The sequence below is a fragment of the Chionomys nivalis genome, chromosome 5, assembly GCF_950005125.1.
Source record: "Chionomys nivalis chromosome 5, mChiNiv1.1, whole genome shotgun sequence".
Classification (NCBI taxonomy): Eukaryota; Metazoa; Chordata; class Mammalia; order Rodentia; family Cricetidae; genus Chionomys; species Chionomys nivalis.
This window is the reverse complement of record NC_080090.1, coordinates 19,839,097-19,860,356: the sequence shown is the minus strand read 5'-3', so window position 1 is coordinate 19,860,356 and position 21,260 is coordinate 19,839,097. Positions and strand designations below refer to the sequence as shown.

General features: G+C 38.1%; 1 protein-coding gene across 1 annotated transcript in view; it reads left to right on the top strand.

Annotated features, from left to right (window-relative positions):
- Fmn2 (formin 2) overlaps positions 1 to 21,260 on the top strand; it is a 310,252-nt gene that overhangs the window by 223,328 nt on the left and 65,664 nt on the right. Inside the window, exon 15 of the mRNA XM_057769091.1 lies at positions 12,005 to 12,056. Coding sequence (XP_057625074.1) covers positions 12,005 to 12,056 — 52 coding nt within the window. The remainder of the gene's footprint in view (positions 1 to 12,004; positions 12,057 to 21,260) is intronic.

Here is a 21,260-nt window from a genome sequence, read left to right as displayed (position 1 = left end):
TTGAGACATAGATGTGCTAATCATAAAACATTGGCCCGAAGGGTAATAATTCCTTTTAGTGGTCTGGATGGCCAGATTCATCTGTTCCCTGATGCATTGACAGCGACTTGGGTTCAGTTTTAGTCTCTGTTTTTAGTCTGAATTTGCTCTAGGGCCTTGTTCATGTTTTCTCTTCTCTTTATATTTGTTTTGGATAATCATCAGGAGGCTCTACCAAACAAGAATTATTTTAAAATAAATTCTTTCCTTACATGTTAATATAGCACTTTGTGTGCTAGAGCCCAACACTTCCTCATCCCACTCATTTCCCTGTTGGTTAAAAACCCCTGAATCCACTCCACTCTAGTCCTAAGGCATCAACTCTCCCAGCCCCAAATAATCTCTTACCTTTAAGTCACCAGCCATATAATCTGGGTCTCTTCCTGTCACCAGATACTGACTGACATTATGTTATTGCATGAGCACAAACAACCTTCATCTAATCTAAAGTCTTCTACAAAAGATTAGGGTGTAAGACAGTCATTATTACTGAAGTGTGTGAATGTCCATTGTAATGCATCTAAACTATATGTTTAGAATGTTGCTCAAGTGTCCTCCATGCGATGTAATTAATACATAAATAATTAAATGTTTTTATGATTAAATTTACGTAAAGCTAAGTCTACCATGAAGTTCTGAACAAAATGCCTTGCTCTTATAGCAGAAAGCTAAACACTTTAAAACTTTTTACTGTTTTCTTTTTATATTTGTTTATTTCATTTTATGTCTATGTATATGCACTACATACATGCAAGAGACTGGAGTGTTAGAAGGTCTGCAGTGGGTTCCCTAAAATATAGGAGTTATAGGCAGTTGTGAGCCATCCTATAGATGCTGGGAACTGACTCAGGCCTTCTGTAAAAACAGTAAGTGTTCCTAACTCTTAACTGCTGAGCCATCTCTCCCACCCTAACTATCTCACTTTCTTTACTTTCTTTTTTCCCACCTGACTCTTTTGCATCATGGCAAAAGCTTCTCAACTGATGAAATGCCCTTAACCATCTGTTCCTAGCCATTCGATTCATTTTCCACCCACAAAAGCTAACCTTACAAGCCTGTGCGAAGAGTCTCCATTCATTGTTAGCATTGTGCTTATCTTTTCTATGCTTCCTTTTAAAACTCTTCAGATTGTGTCATCAATCTATCAACTACTAAGAGGAGAAGATTCAAATCACTGCTCACTGGTACTTCCTCGTATCCATCTTTTCCTTCAGTTTTAGCTCATGTTCTTTTCCTTTTGGATATAACAGTTTTTGCTTCATGTAATTTGAAGCTTTGATTCTGGGTAGATCCATAATTAGAATTCGTTTATCTTGCTGTTGAATTACCTCTTCACTATAGCACTTGATTTTTTTCCCTAACAAAATTTCTCTTTCTAAAGTCTAAGTCATCTAATTTTAATTCAGCCATGTCAGCTTCATTGTGATTAGTGTTTTCACAATGCCATTTTTATCCTTTGACTTTCAATCTAATCTAAGTTCATGTCTCTATTTTTAAGTGGGATTTCCACTAGATAGCATGGAGATGAAAGTTTTCAGTTTAACAATCCTACCCTGCCTTTCAGTTGGAGTGTTTGGACCATTAGTTTGATTAAAAATATGATTGGGTTTAATTTATCATCTTTACATCTGTCTACATTTATCCTGTATGATGTTTTATTCCTTCCTTTTATGGATTGGGTTTTTGTAGTATTCTATATTTTCACTATCAGCGAATACACTATACATCATTGTTTTGTATTTTCATGATTGCTGTCATGCTCTGTCCCATTTAATTCTTCACTATCTTCAGACAGAGCCACACCAATCTTCACTGGTACAAAAACCTTATATGCAGTCTTATATTTCTCCTATAATTCTTGCTATTTTCATTTATTTTAGTCCTAGATATATTATCACAAAATAATATTTTATTCCTAATTTTTTGTCAGTTATTTAGAGAAGACATGCTTTATATTCATGCTCATAAATAGCACGTCCCAGTTCCTTTTATTTGTTTATATAGATTTAATGTTTCATTTCCTTTAACACTTCCCAGTGTGTACATTTCCAAGTGCAAAATTGTTCTAGCATCTGAATGCTTGTAAAATTTTGTTTAGATTCTATTTTTGAGCAGTTGTGCTGGGCAGCTTTCTATCAGTGTGAGAAAAGACCTGCGGTGACCCACTTAAACAGAGGGTTGGTTTATTTTGATTAATGGCTTCTGAGGTTTCATTTCAAGGTCACGTTGACTCTGTTCTTTGGGAATGTTTGGCAGAAGAAGCTGGTGTGCCGCCTTCATTTGAGAGGTAAAAGGAAAAGAAGAGGAAAATGAGGAGGAGGAAAGATTTTTGTCCCAATATCTGATACCTCCTTCATGACCAAAGGCCAATGACCCCAACTTCCTCCAGTAGTCCACCTCCCAAAAGTGCTACTGTCTGTCAGTAGCAAGACAGCTTGAGGACCAAGCCTTTAAGAAATACTCAGAAAGTCATAATTACTTTGTGTGTGTGTGTGTGTTTGTGAGAGAGAGAGATTCTACACCCAATTTAATAAATGATTCTTCTCTGCTTTCCGTTTTCTATTGTTGCTGTGACATATGACCACAAATCTGACAGTTTAACAGAATTTTTAGATACACAAAATAGGGTGGTGGCATTTTCAGGACTATATTTTTGCTAGAGACTATAAAATACAATCCATTTTTTCTCTTATGAAAATTCTAATAATAGTTGGCTTTGTTTTGGGCATATCATTGAAATATGATGTGTGATTCAGTCTGGTGCCCTTTTCAGGCCTCTTTTTCAGCTTGCTTAGGCAAATCAAGAGTCAACACCACTGTGCTCTCCTAATGTGGTCTTACCTGCTGGAGGCTCTCATAACTACTCTATACCTGTTTTCTGATGGGCTCTTTAGACTTTAGACTCCCACTTTGACCTTGAAGGATCTTTGGGGTGCTTCTTCCTTAGTGGGTCTTTGCTTGGATTTGTGGTAATTCCTTGTAGGCATGTGTCACTTAATACTGTTAAAACTCAGAGAGACTTTGAAGATGATTTATTTCTCTGTTTTTATGAGTGGTTTATTTCCTCTCTCGACCTTTACCCCTAAATTTCAGCCACATCACCTTCCATTTCTTAAATTCTCCCATGATGATTAGCTTCTTTGAGCTACCCCTTCCAGGACCGTAGTCTGGAAATTGACTTTTTTTAAAAAAGCAATGTAGAAAGATGGGGGACTGAGGAGCTCCCAACCCTATGTTCCCAGTGCTCCCTATGCTCCTCGTGCTCCCCATGCTCCCTATGCTCCCCGTGCTCCCTTTGCTCCCCATGCTCCCTGTGCTCCCCATGATCCCCATGCTTCCCATGCTCCAGTGGATGAAAACTGCTGTCTCATGAGTTCTATCCACTTTTCCAAATCATTAGAGCCAGACAAACTGGCCCCAGTGAAGTCTGGAAGTACAGGACTCCTTTAAAAGTGCATTTCCCTTCTTTAGACTGAGCACAAATCTCTGTTCTTCACCCTGTTCTTGTGCTATCTATCACACAGCAGTCCATATTCCCTGACAAGGCCTTTTTGCCAACTATTCCATATCTTGCTTCCCAGCTTCTCTCCTTTGCCCTTCCTTCTTAACACCTTGAGTGTTTGCTTTAGAACCTTGCATTCCTTACCATTTTCTGTTATACTCTTTGCAGTCTCTATGTGTTAGTATGCCTGGGACTTGTTCCTCATTCTAATCCAAACTCAGATGCCTTTGTTTCCTGCTCATTGGCCTTTATCTCAGAGGACAAATGAGAGTCTCATTGGCCTGTGCTCATGAGATATTTGACAGGGTTACAACTTTGGATTCGATTGCCATGAATTTGAACCTTGCCTTTTCATGTCTTATTTTTTTCTAATATTTTATGTGACATTTCACCCTTAATTCAAGACTGTAAACTGTAATACAGTTCCTTTCTTATCGAGGTTTATTATTGTGGGTTATTACATATAAAATTAGCCAGGTAATACTCCAACATAGATATTATTGTCTGTTATGTGGCCATAATTTCTTTCCCCATTGATCATTTTCTTGATATAAAAGACTACACAAATATACCACATGAGCCCCAACAAATGATCCCCCAACATACAATAGATGCTCAGATATTTGTTGAAATATTGGAATGTTCATTTATATGGCTTTGATTTTTAGAATTGAAATGCCCTCATCTTCAAACATTGTTTTGGCAAGTAATATTAGGAAGAAAAGAAAACACATTGAAGGAGTTTTTATGGTTTTCAGATATTTATTTCCAGCTGTTTTATATTTCCATGTTTCAGATTCAGCAGTCAGTGGATATTGCTTTTAATATTGAAATCTCAGTCTTAAGATACATATGTTTGCAGTTTTAGCACATGGCTTATCATGATTTGGGTTCCACCTGAAGGGTACTAATTTGGAGTCTGCCTGGTATCAGTGCATATTCGTGACTGCTCTGGTAGAAGAGCTATTTCTCAGCAAGGGAAGAGAAAGGAGTAACCCTGAGTGTGTCTTCATTTTTATACAACATTAGTGTAAGTTGACCAGAGATCTCTAAAGTCCATAGATGGAGTAACATATAGCTTCCAGGTAAAATTTGTTTTAAAAATAGATGATACTGAGAATTATTCTAGTTGGAAATAGATAACTCTTAACAGCAATAGCGACAGAGTGTTCCACATGTGTGTGCATTGAATGTTTTCAGAAATCTTTTCCACTTTGAGTTTTTTGATTAATATTTGAAAAGGAATCTTATAACAAAGGAGCATTCATATATATATCAGACATGGTGATAGCAATGCATGGCTTTATTAGTTTTGGTTTTGCTAAAGTGCCACATATATCAAAATTTTTAAGTACATATGGTTTTCAATTGTATGTTTTTTAAGTTTTTCATAACAAACATTAATATATTATATTTGTATATATATATATATTTATACATACATACATATGGGCAAAATGGTGCATATTTTTACATGCAAAGTTGAAATGTCCTCAGTACTAATAGATAGCTATGAATATTGTAAAGGCCAGCGTTAATGCACTATTTCCCAGATACGGGCTTTCCTCCTCCCGAACTATTCTATAGCAATTGTTTTATTGTCCTAAAAGCTTTATCAGCATTGAAGCAGAGAATGCAGTGAAGCGAGGCTTGACTTTTTTCTGCTGTCGGAGCAAAGGTACTCAGAGTCATCCTGTCGGACATGTCTACCCTTCCAAAATTGACTTGACTTTTAGTACATTGTCAAAAGGAGGAGTGTCTTAAAAGTCACAAAACTAAAAGCAATATATTTGCGGTTAAATGACAACCTCAGATGACTCAGAGGAAAGGCAGCCCATCTGTCTAAAGGAATAAGCCATACTGGCTGCACTTAAAAGCGACCCAAATGCACATTCATAGCTAATTATAAACAAAAACTAGTTAACACTTTAAATAAAAGGAAAAATAGCACAAAGATTTAGAGCCTAGACAAGTAGATGAAAGGGCCCTGAGTTGTCTTCCATCTGATATTACTCAGAGGCAACTCTGTCTCCAATTACCTGGGAATATGTGGTATTCCCTCATGAAAGCTGAGGATCACAGAGGGCGTCCGTTCAGTGCCTCTGCTTACTCAGTCGTTTGGAACAAGGTCAGCAGAAATATCTCAGAGTGCCAAAGAGTCTGGAGCCAGACAGAGACTAGAGACACCAATCACCGGGTCAGATGACTAACTTAGTAGGGCAGCAACCACCAGGAATAATTTGTGGGGCCAGAAGTTCAGGGTAAGACGCCTCAGTGCTGCCTGAGAAGACATCATCAGGACTGCTGGCTTTAACTACTCGCGTGCTCCGTGGTTCAGAACCATTCCACCATTTCTTTGGTGGAATTAGACTAAGAGGCTAGATAATCTTACACCGTAATACTAAAATAAATGAGCACGAATTAAAGGAAATGATAAAAGCTGCCTCCTAAGAAGTTTAGTGGTATTTTGTTTTGTTTTGTTTGTTTGTTGTGGTCCCAACTGTGGGCTTTTTCTGCCACGAATTACAGTTCTTTACCTGGTGAATTTAAAGGCTAAGGAGTAACAGCCATGATGTTAGGTTTAATACTATCTAACACTTCCCCTCTGAGGATCAGCAGTTGACTGACTAACTTTCCTAGCATAATTTCTCCACAGAGGTTTAGGTCTATCAAAATAATACTTGCTGATATTCTCTGGAGATTACCTAATACGAACTATTTTCTTCTTTGCTATTGTTCTTCTTCAATCACTCTATTTCTTCCTCCCAGGTCAGTAGAGAATTCGCTGATTTCTTTCACTCTATGTCCAAGCCTGTATCATATATGCGTCTTCCCAGACATTTTCTTCCTGGTGGCTCTCAAGCACCAGGACCTGCATGGTTGCCCATGGTATACTCCGAATAACATACCTGTTTTGGAGAAGCATTGAAAATTTTGTTTGTTTTTAAGGACAAGTTCTTACTTTGGAACTCTAACTGCCTTGGAACTCACTAAGTAAACCAGACTGGCCTTGAACTCACAGCAATCCACCCTCCTCTGCCTGCCAGGTGCTGGACTTGGAAGTGTTTGCCACCACACACAGATGCATTGCACAATTTAAAGAAACCATTATATCTTTGAGATTTTGGCATGTTCTCCCTAAATTCACCAAAAGCACTGTTCTTGGGGTAATTTTATTTACTGTTATGCCTTTTCAAAAATAATAATAACAAATTTAGGAAGATATTAGGCCCAGCTTATATTATGGGAATTGAGAATTCTCTAGGTATCAAATTCACTACAGAGTTGGATACAATGAGAGCTGGTATTCCAGCAACTAAGGAAGCAACAAAAGGAGATCCCCTGAGACCAGGAGAAAGGAAAAGAAGGGAAGAAAGAGAGAGGGAATCCTGACTCAAGATAAGTAGATAGTAAAAGAAATGTACCTTAAAATACTTTAGGATCATTCCAAGATTCCGTAAAGGTCTTGGGACATCATTTCTCCACATTGCTGGAAAGGTGTTTTTATTTTAGTTAAGTATGGATTTAATTCTTCATCTTATTTTGTGTAGAAAAATAAAAAATAAATCTTGTGTATTTTTGACAATCTGAAAATAATACATCCCATCCTTTTGAATTAACAATAATATAAAAATAGAAGAACACGATTGTTATTACCTCAAGCACCAAGTAATCAATACACTATCATATGACATATTAACCAACTGAATAAAAAGGAAAATGTCACTTCAGTCTCATGAAGAAAGACTGTGCCATGAAAGTGAAAGTCACAATTATTAAAATCCATTACAATCTAATGAACGAGCTAGAATTCAAACCAGGTTTGTCTAAACTAAACGATGTTCAAGACCCAAACACTGGTACTAGAATAAGGACACTGGACAGGGTGTGTACAACTTTTCTGGTAGCAAATGTGCAGGTAGCTTGTTGTAGGAGGCTGCTTGTTTGTTCGCGGCTGTTCAGCCCTGAAATAATCTCACAGAAACTGTATTAATTAAATCACTGCTTGGTCTATTAGCCCTAGCTTCTTCTTGGCTAGGTCTTACATCTTAATTCAACCCATTTCTATTAATCTGTATATCGCCACATGGCTATGGCTTACCGTCTGGTGCCTGTCTTTGGCAGGGCTACAAGGCTTCTCCTAACTCCGCCTTCTTTCTCCCGGCATTCAGTTTAGTCTTCCTCACTTAGTTCTTTTCTGCCCTGCAATAGGCCCAAAGCAGTTTCTTTATTAATCAATGGTAATCACAACATACAGAGCGGAACCTCACCACAGTAGCTTCTCTTGGAGATGTGAGCCCAGAGTGAGGGTTGGCAGATGCTCAACAGTGATTGTGTCCTTTAAGGGTTATTCAGCCACTCCTGTCCAATGTACCCAAGGACCTTGGGGGAGAGGCTGTGGCAGGGGACAACCAGTAATTCGTTGACATGTTAAAGCTCATTGCACACCCACGCAACCCAGTCTTGCACCCATTTGTCCATTTTAAGTGTTTCCCTGGCTTTCCTATACAGACTTGACTTAGAATCATGGTGAGTTTTGTTTGTGGTGCTAGTTATCGAAACCATGGTTTTGTGATTCTAGGCAAGTACTGTACCAGAGATAGAGTCCCCTAACCAGTAATCATCTGTAACGGTGGCTAGAAGGCTGCCACATCATTACGCATATCAAACAAGAAATGAGCTATTTAATTAAAAAGAAAAAAAAAAAAAGCCAGGCGGTGGTGCACGCCTTTAATCCCAGCACTCGGGAGGCAGGGGCAGGCAGATCTCTGAGAGTTTGAGTTCGAGGCCAGCCTGGTCTACAAGAGCTAGTGCCAGGACAGGCTCCAAAGCTACAGAGAAACCCTGCCTCGAAAAACTAAAAAAAAAAAAAAAAAAAAAAAGAAAAAGAAAAAAGAAATGAACTATTTCCTCTGAAGAGTAGGGAATGAAATCTTACATGAATTCTGAAATGTAAATATTTTTCCTCTTTTCTTTTATATGATGACTTGAGTGAGCATAATCATAATCTTTGTTAATAGTTGATTGTACATACATAGGAAATTACTGCCCCAAAGAACCCAAGCTTTCAAAACTCTCTACAGAATCATGTGCACCATTAGAAACTAACTACAAGTAATTTGTTTTCTTTACTTCCATGTGGCAGGGGAGAGTAGGGGCATGTGTGTGAGTGCGTGCGTGCGTGTGTGTGTGTGTGTGTGTGTGTGTCAGGCTCAAGGAACAATTTAGAAGATTCAGTTCTTTCCTTTCATCTTTATAAATCTCCTGGGGCTCAAACTCATGTCTCCAGGCTTGTAGAGTAAAGTGTGTCCAGAGACTGAGTCATCTCACCAATCTGTTACAAGCAATTTTTATATCTCAGAAAAAAAAAATACTTCAAGAGATTTAAATATTCATAAAACATGTTTGTGGTACATGCAGAAAATTGTCTTAATTTCTATGTCACCTTTAGCAAAGTCATAATGATCATTACCAGATACAGCTGTGCCGAGAGTTTGATCACTGTGCATAAATAGCTTGTGCCCACCCTTGGTGAAGGCAGATTTTTACTGCTTATATGACGTTTGATTTCAGTTTTCTGGGTTCATCTTCAGTACCCCAAATAACCATAGTTTGCGTGTCACTGAGTGAGTTAGCATCAAAATCTATGTTCATGTCACAGTGAAACCTGTAATTCTGTGCAACTAGGTTACTCTTTTTTTTTATAAGTGACCCCAAAAGGGGACTTTGACAATAAATTATTGTTTGGGTTTTTGTGCAAAGCATCATGCTAGATGATGTGTGCACCCCAACTTTTAAGGCATTTTGTTGTGTTGAACAAAGACCTGGCAGATACTGGGCAAATGCCCTACCACTCAGCTCCCTGCCCAGCTCTTGGGTTTGAGACAAGCTTTCACTGTATAGGTCAGACGGCCGGGAAGTTTGATCACCCAACCCCCAGACTACTTCTCTATTCTACCAGATCTAGCCACCATGCCTCTCTCTCCGAATGTATTTTTTCCTTCAGATTACAATATAAAAGGAAATCTGCCCTGTTCCTAAAATGGTTGACTCTACATTAAGAGTTGAAATTTGTCCTTTAATGTGTTTTCTTTGATCTCTAATTTGACTGTTTATCAAAGCTGATTACAGTTTCAATATACAAATTCCTGTAGCTTGAAAATCAGGGAAAACAGCAGATAGTAGAGAAGTCCCAAGCATCGCCTGTTATTATAATTTGACTTTATTATTGTAGCATGGTTATTAGCTTTGGTAAGGAGATCTGTTTTTATGTTTTATTTCTTTGGTATGGATCAATCTCCTGCCACATTGGATTAAAATGGTTTGGGTTTTAAATTTTTAAGCCAACTTTCTCAGGCACTGAAACAAGAGCTGTGTTAGTACACATCAAAAGGAGTTATTACTGTGAACTAGTAAGACCCACTTTTTTCCCATTTACCATGATTTAAGAGCATGCATTTTTTTTAAAAAGCTGCAAGAATATATTTTCTGTGTCTTGATATGATGTCAAAACATTATAAAACAGTGGTTGGTTTACTTCAACATTTTAAAGATCTCCAATTCCAAAACTTAAGGCATTTTCTTCACATATAATGTTCCTTATGGACATTGTGCTAAATAATATGCATATGTTGACAGGTGAATCTAATTGTCAAAAGTCAGGTGGCTAACACTAACCTCATGGGAATTGAAGATCGCTCTTAGGAGTATCAGTTTCATGGACTTTTAGTTTCATAAATCATTTACTTGGATCTTCTAAAGTAGTCCAGAAATTATTTCCATCAATTCTTTTAGTGTGTATATTTTTCAAAAAAACAAGGAAACGAAAAATGTCCTTTGTTAAAGTAATGTTCATTCAGGCTGCCTTTGTTATTTCCCCGGGAAAGCACTCTCTATGACTCTAGAATTGTTTCCGGAAGCTAGCCTTGTCTTCCTGAGGTACCTCAGACTGGTGTTTATGACAGTCTGTTCATACTAGAGCCTTTTAAATAGAGTCCCTAACGTGCACCTCAGTCTTTCATGTGGCTAGTGATGGACCTGTAAGCTCATGTAAACAGTCTAAAGTACAAAAAAGGAAGGGAAAGAAGGAAAACATATCCCACTGCCAGCTCAAATGATCCCTGTTAAGTTTTGACATCCACTGCAGAAGCCGTCAGCCTGACACTGTGTCAGGACAATAGAGATGCTGTACAGACCTTCAGTCAGAGCAGTTGTGAAAATTGTAAAACTTTAATGAACCCAAGCTGCGCTATTGTGTTTCAAGTAGTGAGAGAGACGCTTTAACAATCCCCACAGGATCATGGGTTTTATTTGGTCAACACTGCCATTTTTTTATGATTGTAGAGTGATTAACTTACCCTGCTCCATTTTGCCTTCTGATTTCTTCAAATGGCCCCAAATATTACCCGAAGAATTATAAATAGACAACTTCTTTGTTTACTATTTAACGTATTTTTTTAATCTTATACACATTTGTTTGTTGTGGGAGAGGCATTATGAAGACGATGTAGGTGTGGTAATAATGTTTTTCTGTGCTGTTCTATAGAGAAACTGTCGTGGTTTACTAGCTGTGGCTGGGTAATGACCATAAAATTATTAACTTCTGAAGTTATAACTAATTTTTACAGTCTTTAGGATAGACTGAAAATATTGAGCACATTGCTTAATAGTGCCGATGAAACATTTATGCAAATATATATGCACGAAGAGGAAGATAGGAGAGTTTTAGAATATTTCCATAACTTCCTGGAATGCTTGCTTCTCAATAAAGGTGAAAGGTGTTGTCATATGTTTTAGTTAATGGAGTTATTCTCTGATGTTTAAGTAATTTGAAATCCTCATTCCTGTCCTAAACCTGATATGTAAGTTCCTGTCAGGTGTCTTTATTTTTAGGGGATAATGAGTAGCACAAATGAGGCTGAGTTTGAAGCTCAATGACAGAGCCCTGGTCTAGCACAGGAGAGGTCCTGGATTTGATCCCCAGCTCTGACCGAAGAATTACAGCAGAGAAGTGTGTGCATATTGATGTCCTCCTTTTAGAGCAAGTCACAGTCAGTCACTTGAGAGCTGTCCCAAAGAGCATGGCTACAAAGAGTTGAAAGTGTGTTTCACCCTCATTTGTTTCGGTTCCAACTTGGTGTTTGTTCCTGTGCTCAAGAGAATTATTTTCAACTAATTTGTGGTATTTAGGTCCTGGCATATTCAGTGTAACTGTGAAAATAGTGTTTCCATTCCTTAGGTCACTCTGCCAGAGCCAAATAAACTCATAACCTAAAAATTTTGGTTAGTTATATAAAAATCTTATATGCCCATATACTAGTGTTGTTTTAATCCCATTTAATAGTATTTCTAGCATATTGGTGACATTAATAGGGTTAAATCTACTCCATGTTGTTTAGATTGTGTAGTCTCTGAGATGGTAGAGCCCCATACCTATCTCACTTCTTTTTCTTGCATTTTTAGCTAAAATTGACCAAGAATCACAAGAGACTGCCCTGACAGAGACTCATAAATGGTAAGGTATTACTTTCCTTTAATACAATATTTCTTCTCGGGATAGCCATATGAAAGATCTTAGTTTGCTTTAACCCTAGGAACCAGTTATTGGTTGTGGGGTTCTTTGGTTTCTGTTTTGTTGACTTACTTTCTAGCATAAAGATTCCATACATTGAAATCTAATATAACAGTGTACTTTGGGCCCACAGTAAATTGCGAAGTCACTCTGACACATACTTCGGTTATGAGCCAAGTTGTAACACAGCTTCGCCTCTTTCCAGTGGGATCTAGAAATAAGGAAATGCAGGATTATGCAAGATGTGGAGAAAATGCATTTGTATTGTTTGTCCTTATTTTTTGTTAACATAAAATAATGGGTCTTCTTATGACGTCGTCATAAGTAGATATCATTGCACTTTGTTCATATTTGCTCCTCACTATCCTCTCCATCCCCTGCATTTTACTTTGTTGTATGTAGCAATTTTTGTTGGAAATACTTTCGCTTTCTAAGCTTCAAATACCCCATTCCATGATTTCCTGGCATTTAGGAATTGTGTCAAACAGTATGAAATTATTCCCATGTGTTTGTCTTTCTGAGTTGATACTTTTCTAGTACAGGTCTTCTTTTCTTTCTTTTGTGCTTTGCACATCTTCATTGTAATATGTCATAGAGAAGCTCTGTCATCACATCCATTTAGGATTCTAAAACCTTCTTGTGATTGGATTCCCATTTCTTTCCCAAAATTTGGGCGATTTTCTGCTCTAATGTCACTGACTAGATTCTCAATGACCTTAGTGTTCATCTCAGCTTTGCTTTTATCCCATTGTAAATTTGGAGTCTTAATCATATCCCAAGGTTCTTGAAGGTGTGATCATGGTCATTGACTTTTTTTTTTTTTCATGAGGTTTGATGTCACATTTCCTCAACCTTGTCTTCCTTCCTTGATGTTCTTTTTTCTGATTGGTTGAGTCTACTGGAATGATGATTTTTTTTTCACTGTTTTTTAGTTTTATTTAATCATACAGTTTTTCATTTCCAGCATTTCTTTTTGATTATTATTAATCTCATTTTCTCGATGATTTTCTTTTGGATATTGTAAACTTTTCATCGATACTGCCAGCTTTTGGTTTTGACTTTTCTCTCCAGATCTTTGATTGATCACATTCGCTTTATCCGCCCATTTACTTGTGATTTCTTTGAGATCATAGGTCAGTTTTACACATATAATTTTTAGATAATTTTATTCACGCTTTGTTTCTTCTTTATATTTCTGTTACATTTGTGCCTTTCTTGCTCACATATCCACTCTAGTGTTATTTGAGGCATCTTTATATTGACCAACCTTCTCTCTGGGGCTCAGTTTCCAGCAGAGGTAAAGAGAGAATACAATCCTTTTAGATGAGGCTTCTTTTTCCCTTCTCCTGATGCAAGGCACAGGCCTGGAAACATCGCTTATCTCTTCTCTTCTTGTTCTTGTTCTTCTAGCCCTAAGAATTTTTCTGCTCTCCTGCATCTTCCTTTTTGGATATCCAAAATATCTCTCTCTCTCTCTCTCTCTCTCTCTCTCTCTCTCTCTCTCTCTCTCTCTTTTCCTGTCTTTTGAATATAGTATTTTTTCCATATCCTGATTTTTCTTCTTTGCTCCAAATCATGGATGCAGTTTCTAATTTGTCATCTTATTCAGAAGACCTCAGGAATTTGCTTCAAGAGTAAAAGTTAGAAGGGTTAGTGATAAAAAGAAAACTTCCATTTCAATATACAAAATAATTCCACAGAGGAATCCATGAACTTCCTTAGGTGAACTGCAATTCGAGAATGAGGATTGGTAATTTGGGACATGATTAGAAAATACCTCAGGAATCTCCATCTCAGTCCTCACTGCTCCTTCCTTTCAGACATTAGTCATTCTCTGGAGAAAAGTCTTTTTTTTTCTTATTTCTTTTTTTTTTTTTTTTGCAAAACATTGACTAATAGCAAAGAGAAAGACAAAGAAAATGGATATACAGAAAGAGAAGGGAGGGAAAAAGGGAGGAAGATCAGATAGGGGTAGGGGCATCATGAAATTAAGGAAGAACAGAGAAGAAGTTGAATTAGTAAACCAGATCACATGCTTGTTGAAGCTAGCAAGTCTAAAGTTAACCAAGCTAAGCTGGAGGGGCCGATGTTGCAATCTTGATTCTGAAAGCCGTCTGGAGACAGCTTTCCTTCCTACTTGAGCTCCTCAGCATAAGGACTTCAACTGACAGGATGGGGCCAGCTATGTTGTAAAAGAAATCCGTCATCCTTAAAGCCTACCGATGAGAGTGTTAACCACATCTCAAAGCTGCCTTCACAACAACCAGACTGGCGTCTCAACCCGACTAGACATCGTAACCCACCCAAGGAAACCAGCTAACCATCACACTCAAAAGGGACTCTGACTGCTCCTGAGGAAATATTCTTATTAAATACATTCCTTTATTAGGCAAGTTCCTAATAGTCTCTGCTCGGATACCACCCATTTAGCAGCTCTTGAGTTGATTTTAAATACTGCGCTAGGCAAACTGATAAAAGAATTGGCAAGTTCTAAGGAAGTAAGAGCTGACGGCCAGACATAGATCATAACAAAACACAAAGTCAATGAGTTGAAAACACTAGTGATAAAATGTTTAGTACAACAGCCATTTTAATGTTTAGAAATGAAAATAAGTAATGGGTTCTCTGAAACATTTGACAGTACTCCAAAAATGAATCTTTATACAATTTCTCCAGCAAGACTATGTAGCAATCAATAGTAGCTCTGTGAAGAAAGGGAGCACAACCCCTCCCAGGGCCTTTACTTTAGAGCCACCAGGCCTCTCAGATGCTACGGCCCTATACCTTACATTAGTATTAAAACTATCAGCTGACTAATATTTACTGTGCTAAAGAGGATTAAATAACATGATCTCTGGTCCTTGATAAGTGATTAGTAGATGTTAGCTGCTGTGTTATTGTTACACAACTATCACCATCAGTGATTAAGATAATATATGACAGTGGGGCTTCAGAGATGGGTCAGTGAGTGAGCTGCCTGCTTTGCAGTCCTGTCTGAGTTCAGCCTGTTAGCTCCCATGTGGAAAATTGTTCATGGCCATGTACAACTACAACCCCAGTGCTGGGAATGCATAGGCAGCAGGACCCCTAGGGCTTGTAGATCAGTTTGTCCTGTAAAATGGGTGATTGACAGGTTCAGCAGGAGACCCTGCTAAGGTGGAAAATTATAAAAAAGATATCCCTATGTTAACTTCTAGTTTTCATATAAACGCACAGATATATACACAAACACATGCATACACACACACACGTGCACACACCTGATGGTAGAAATAGACCACAGAAAGGAAGCCATGAGGGCAAGAGGCTGTGCACCTCGGGTTCTACTTGCAAGTGTCATTCTGGGAGAAGTTAGCCACTGTCTTCCTGCTGCTCTGCCTAAGAGAACTGACTGTATCCAGAATAGAATGGGAAATATTCCAAATCTAAAGACTATGTCAATAAAGGAACAAAAATGGAGGTTTTGGCAGAGAAAAACCAAAGAGCATTCTTGTACTCCATGATACAGCATAGCAGATAGTCAAGTTTGGCCAAACTATCAGAAATTTAACAGAAAGAGTGAGGGATGGAGACATCCAAGAAGGACTCTCCTGGAATCAGTTGATACTACAAGTTTAAAAGCCTGTTTGTGCTCTCGTGTGAACCTCAGACCCAGATAGAGCATACAGAAACCTTTTCCAATCTGTACTGGGATCCCTTGCTTCATGTTGCAGACATATAACCTCTGACCAACCTCTGTCTGAACAATCCTGACTCTGAGAACTCCCAGGATGCTATAGTTAAAAATAAAATTTCACAATATTTACTCTTCATGACCCATGTTTGCCAGCATCAAGTAAATTTCTGCTTCTGGGAGAACTGAATCTAATCCAGGAGAAATGTTTCTGCCTGGTGTGCTGAGAATGCCACTCAATCAGGTTGTCTGGCTCGTCTCAGACTTATGGGGGCATGGTCAGTTTTCACCAGATGCTAACATTTCAGGTCGCCTTTATAGCTGGGTAGCCTTAGCTTTGTTCTGTACCCTGCCACCTGCCACCCCCATCGGTGGATCACCTTAGAACTTAAAGCCTTGGTCTTTTATGACACTTCTTTGTGTTCCTGACTTGACTCCCTACAGTCAGATAAAACGAGATAAAAGATACATAACACTCACTACATGTGGGCTCTAGGTATGTCAGTTCATTCAACAAGACCATTGAAAAGGAGAGACAAGAATTTGTCTTCATTTAGACCTACAGTGTCTCAGCTTCTTTCTATTTTTTCATCTTTATTCTTGCTATTTTCTATGTATCCTTTTATCACAAGCCAAATGAAATCCATCCTGGGGATAAGATTGGGAACAAACAAACTTGGTCAGTTTGTGTAAGTCTGTGCTCCCAAGCTTGCTCTTCATTCCCCAGTCTTCCATTAGCCCTTTCTGACCTTCGGATAGAAAATACACTGGAGGATTCCATTTCTGTGAATGCACTGGCAAACTCTCAAAGGAATTTTCTGCTTAATTCCTGCATGGTTGGTTGGTTGGTTTTTATTTAAATCTGGGTGGTATGGTAAATGCTTAAAAGACTTAGTTTGTGTTCTGTGAGTGATCCAGTGAAAGCCTGGGGACAGGTTTGATGTCAGAAATGACTGTCATGTATAAGTAATAAGAATTGCTAAGTCAGGCTTCCAGTGTTTGAAGGCTAAAGACCATGCTCCTTCACTGAATACTCTTCCTCTGTCAAAAGAGAAGTGTATCAAAAGTTTTGAAGCACCACACCACACCATATGCTCACAGAGGCTCTTGAGAGATTGGCAGAGGCTTGCTGGGTCCTTGGAGCCCATTCAGAAATGTAGCAGATGAACCACCTGTTGTGTCTGGGACTCTTCTTCCTCTGCCCCCTGAAGCCTCAGCAATGGAGTGTTTTGTTCTTTGCAATGCACAAAGCTTCTTTGGGTATGGCTGGTGAGAAGATTTCCTAGAGAAACTTAGTTATGTGAAATGCTTGTTAAACTAAATGCACATATGCACATCACATGCATATACAAACCCACAGACGGCAAGCACACATAATTTCACACACGTACACCACACACACACACACGAAGGGAGAGAGAGATGCAGGTGGGGACACACATATAGAAATGAAGTCCAACACACACACACACACACACACACACACACGGGCATACTCGCAGACGGGCAGCTATGTATGCATACACTACACAGAAATATACACTATCACATATACACATACATACAAGTATACACACGCAACCATACAAGTGTACACATACACACATTGGCACATGCCCACAGGATCACAGTGTGAGCTTGCTTTGAAAGAATTTATACCCACAGGCCTTTGTGTTATATCTTTTTTATATGAAAGAAAATGAAAAAACTATGATCAAGAAAATCTTAATTATTGTCTAAATAAGATACACTGATATTTTCTATTTTATTATTTCAGAACTAAATATAATATGTAAGAGAAAGTTTAGTATATATTTTAAATTTTTTTCTTATATTCCGCTTACTACCATGATAGCATCATGTACCAATTTGTTTATTCACACATTTTTCTATTCTACAAGTGGTCCTTGAGTTCTTACTTACCTGAATAAAGTATACTCCTTCTAAATACTCAGAATATCTCCTAGACATCTGCAGATGAGACGTGAGCCATCTCCCAAACTCAGATATGAAATGAAGTGGATCGGCCTGTGGTCATATTTCAGGAAGCAGGGTGCTGTAAAGAGCGGCTGTATCCCGGCCATGTTTTCATTTCAGTCTCCACTTTATTTATTTGTAATTATCAGAGCCACTTTCTTCAATCGTGGAAATGTATCAGCAAGCAAAATACATCTTTCTTTTCCCACAGAAGGGCTTGGTATTGGAGTCAGCTCCCAGGCAGTGAAGATAGAAATGTGGAGATTCCTGATAAATTTTCTTTTATTTAAGTTTAAAAAGTAAGGAAATAGAGGCCGTAAAATAGGTCGATCCACACTCTGACATCCTTAGTGTTTTAAAAATGATGACCAATTTCAACTTGTTTTCTTTGGATTTATTCTATTTCTTCGAATTCATAGTCAGGAACCATATCTGGGAACTAACTCTGAGAAAGAGAATGGCTTATAGAAATGTTCTTTATGCCAAGAGCCGGAAGCGCTAGTGTCACTGAATCAATTTCTAGATTCATCAAAACTGATAGAAGAGATTACAAAGCAAAATTAAAATTATATTTAAACTATTCTGTTCAATGCCTTATTTTCCTGTGTGCAATATTCTGGGTAACATTCTGAGTAAAAGACATCAAAGAGAGAAAGGTCTAATGCCTGATGCCCATGCACACAGCCAACAGTTAGGGGCAGCCCAGACTTTAAAGAACATATTCCTCTGGCTTTTGTGTACATTTTACATATTTCAGTTGAAGATGCTTGTATTTTATATTCATAAAAAGTATATGTGTGTACATATACATACGCATATGTGTATACATTTATACATGCGTTACTGAAATTTTGACATCTACTGTTTCTAATATCTTAAAATTGTTTTCTCTACATTTATTTGTGTGTGAGAGAGGAAAGAGAGAAAGAAAACATGTCTAGAGTATGTCTGTGGGTGTACAAGTGTCACGTACACATGTAGAAGTCAGAGGACAATTTGTGTAAGGTGGTTGTCTCCTTCTGCCATGTGAGTCCCAGAACTCCAACTCAAGTTATCCAGCTCAGCTGTCTTGCTAAGCTCCTCTAACTGTTTTTAATAATGTTTCAGAATAGACGTCGCTTTCCTTGGGGAGCTAAAAATAAAGACTAACTGTAAGCAATCAGTGTTTCTTCCTCCCTTCCTTGTGTTCAGGGTTAACTCCAACCTTAAGCACATTAGCCCTGTGATCTGCACTAGTCACACCCTTAGCCCCTGTAGCTGATCTCACCGTAAGACAATAAAGAACTTTTAAAGTAAAGAAGCAGTTAAGGTTTGGGTGTGGGGTGGTGTGCTAGTACATGCTCTTTTCTGGATCTGACATGGCCTGGCCATTGCAGTCATGGTTACAGAAGCTGTGTCTACCTGTGTGAAGTCTGCACACAGAAAATAGTATCAATGTAGGAGGGGGACTGGCTGTGAAATGGGGTGAAGGGTGATGAGCAGGAGTGAGGGGTGATAGGAGAAAGTAAGGGGTGTATGAATTATATATATTATATACATGTCTGAAATTGTCAAGGAATTTAAAAGGGGAAAAGATCAATTATCACAATGCTATTAAAGTAATAAATTAATGTTTTCTAGCATTATTCCTTGATGAATCTTGGACTACATAGCTTATAATTTACTTAAACTATCTCATCAGTCTTTTAAGATTAATTTTAGGAATTAGGGGACAGGATTTTGCTATTTAGCCCAGACTAGTCTTTTTTTTTTTTTTTTTGGTTTTTCGAGACAGGGTTTCTCTGTGGTTTTTGAGCCTGTCCTGGAACTATCTCTTGTAGACCAGGCTGGTCTGGAACTCACAGAGATTCACCTGCCTCTGCCTCCCAAGTGCTGGATTAAAGGCGTGCGCCACCACCGCCCGGCTACAGACTAGTCTTAAAGTCCTGAGACTTCTGCCTTAAAGTTCTGAGAACTGGGATTGCAGGTGTGTGCCACCATTACCCAACCCTAAGCCCCCTTAAAGAAAATATAGTAGATACTCCCTCCATTAATATTTTATTTAACTATAATCAGATATTGGAAACAACCAGTGATCAAAAATAAGAGATAGTAAAAAAAAGGAAAGCAAATTTTTAGAAGAATTTTAATTCACAAATTTTAAAACTTAATACTATTTCTGCATGCAATATCGCTGGAGTGATATTTTACCATAGCCAAGATTGCATAACAAATGAGTTGACATGGAAAAATGATCTTCCATGCAAAATAAAGACAAAACAGAAAAGGTGGGAGAAGGGGGGTAGCTGTTCGTTCCAAAGGTTTCATATAGTATATAACTGTTCATTCATCATGGGGGGGAGAAGATTTAATCAGTCGTGACTGATGCACACATACTTTATCATGTTTAGTGACGTTTGGAGTGTCAGTTTGTAAAGTGTTTATCCAAGGAACGGACTTCTGGCACAAGGATGAAATGAAAAGTGAAATGTTTAGTTCCTAATAGGCATATTTTCCAGAATCTTTCCGAGTAACTATCCAGAGATGAATAGAAAGACCACAGGTCTTGTTTATCTGCTGATGCTGGCAGACCATGTAGGCTCCAGCCTGGTGTTAAAACTGAAGTGACATGGAATGTCTTTGCAGAACCCCCAAACAATGACATCATTCCCCTCGCAATATTGATAAAGTCAAGCAAAGTTGGAGTTTCTGACTTCCCAATTTGGATTTTTAACTTAACTACTTCAGATCCTGCTGGAAGAACCTCCTAGAGAGATGGTAGAAATCTGTATAACCTGCCTTTTACCTTCGGGTCATGTGGTATCATTTAGGCTCAGCACTTTGTAGAAGTGGGTTTGCTTCTGAGGCAGCATCATTTAATCTTTTATAGAAATTGATTGTCCTTTTGTCATTGTGAGAACCGTGGCTCCCTCTGCAGGTTCCGTGGTTTTTGAGGGAGGGTGATGACTGTGAAATAGTCTTACGTTCAGTTTTTATGCATTCTGAATAGGAAATAAGAATGTTAGTGTGCTCCCCACAAGTTAAAGATAAAAATTGTAAGAAAATATCTACAAAAGCTTTTCTGCCCTTTTATGCATTGGTAGTAACAAATGGCCAGTTAAATGGAGTCAAGTTCTTCCATAATTCAATATTTAAAAATAATTGGAGGTCTAGACTAAACAAAACTATCTCTAGAAGCCCCCACATTGATAAAGCTTAGAACTCCCAGACTCTTTTCTCCAAGAAACAAGAAAAATAGTCATCAAAACACTATGGTTTTAGTGGAGATTCTAATCATGATTCTTTAGACATATATGTGATTCGTGCTAGAACGAGAGGGAATAAGGCAAAAAAGAAGGGGAATAGAATCTTTGTAGTTTCATTCTTTAACAAATAGAGAGCAGAAGTAGGATAGAGGTTAATAACTGAAGTTGTCAAGTGTATTTATGCATAATACAAAATTCATTAGAATGTCCAGCTTAAGAAGTCATGCCTCCAGCATGGTAGAACAGAAGAAC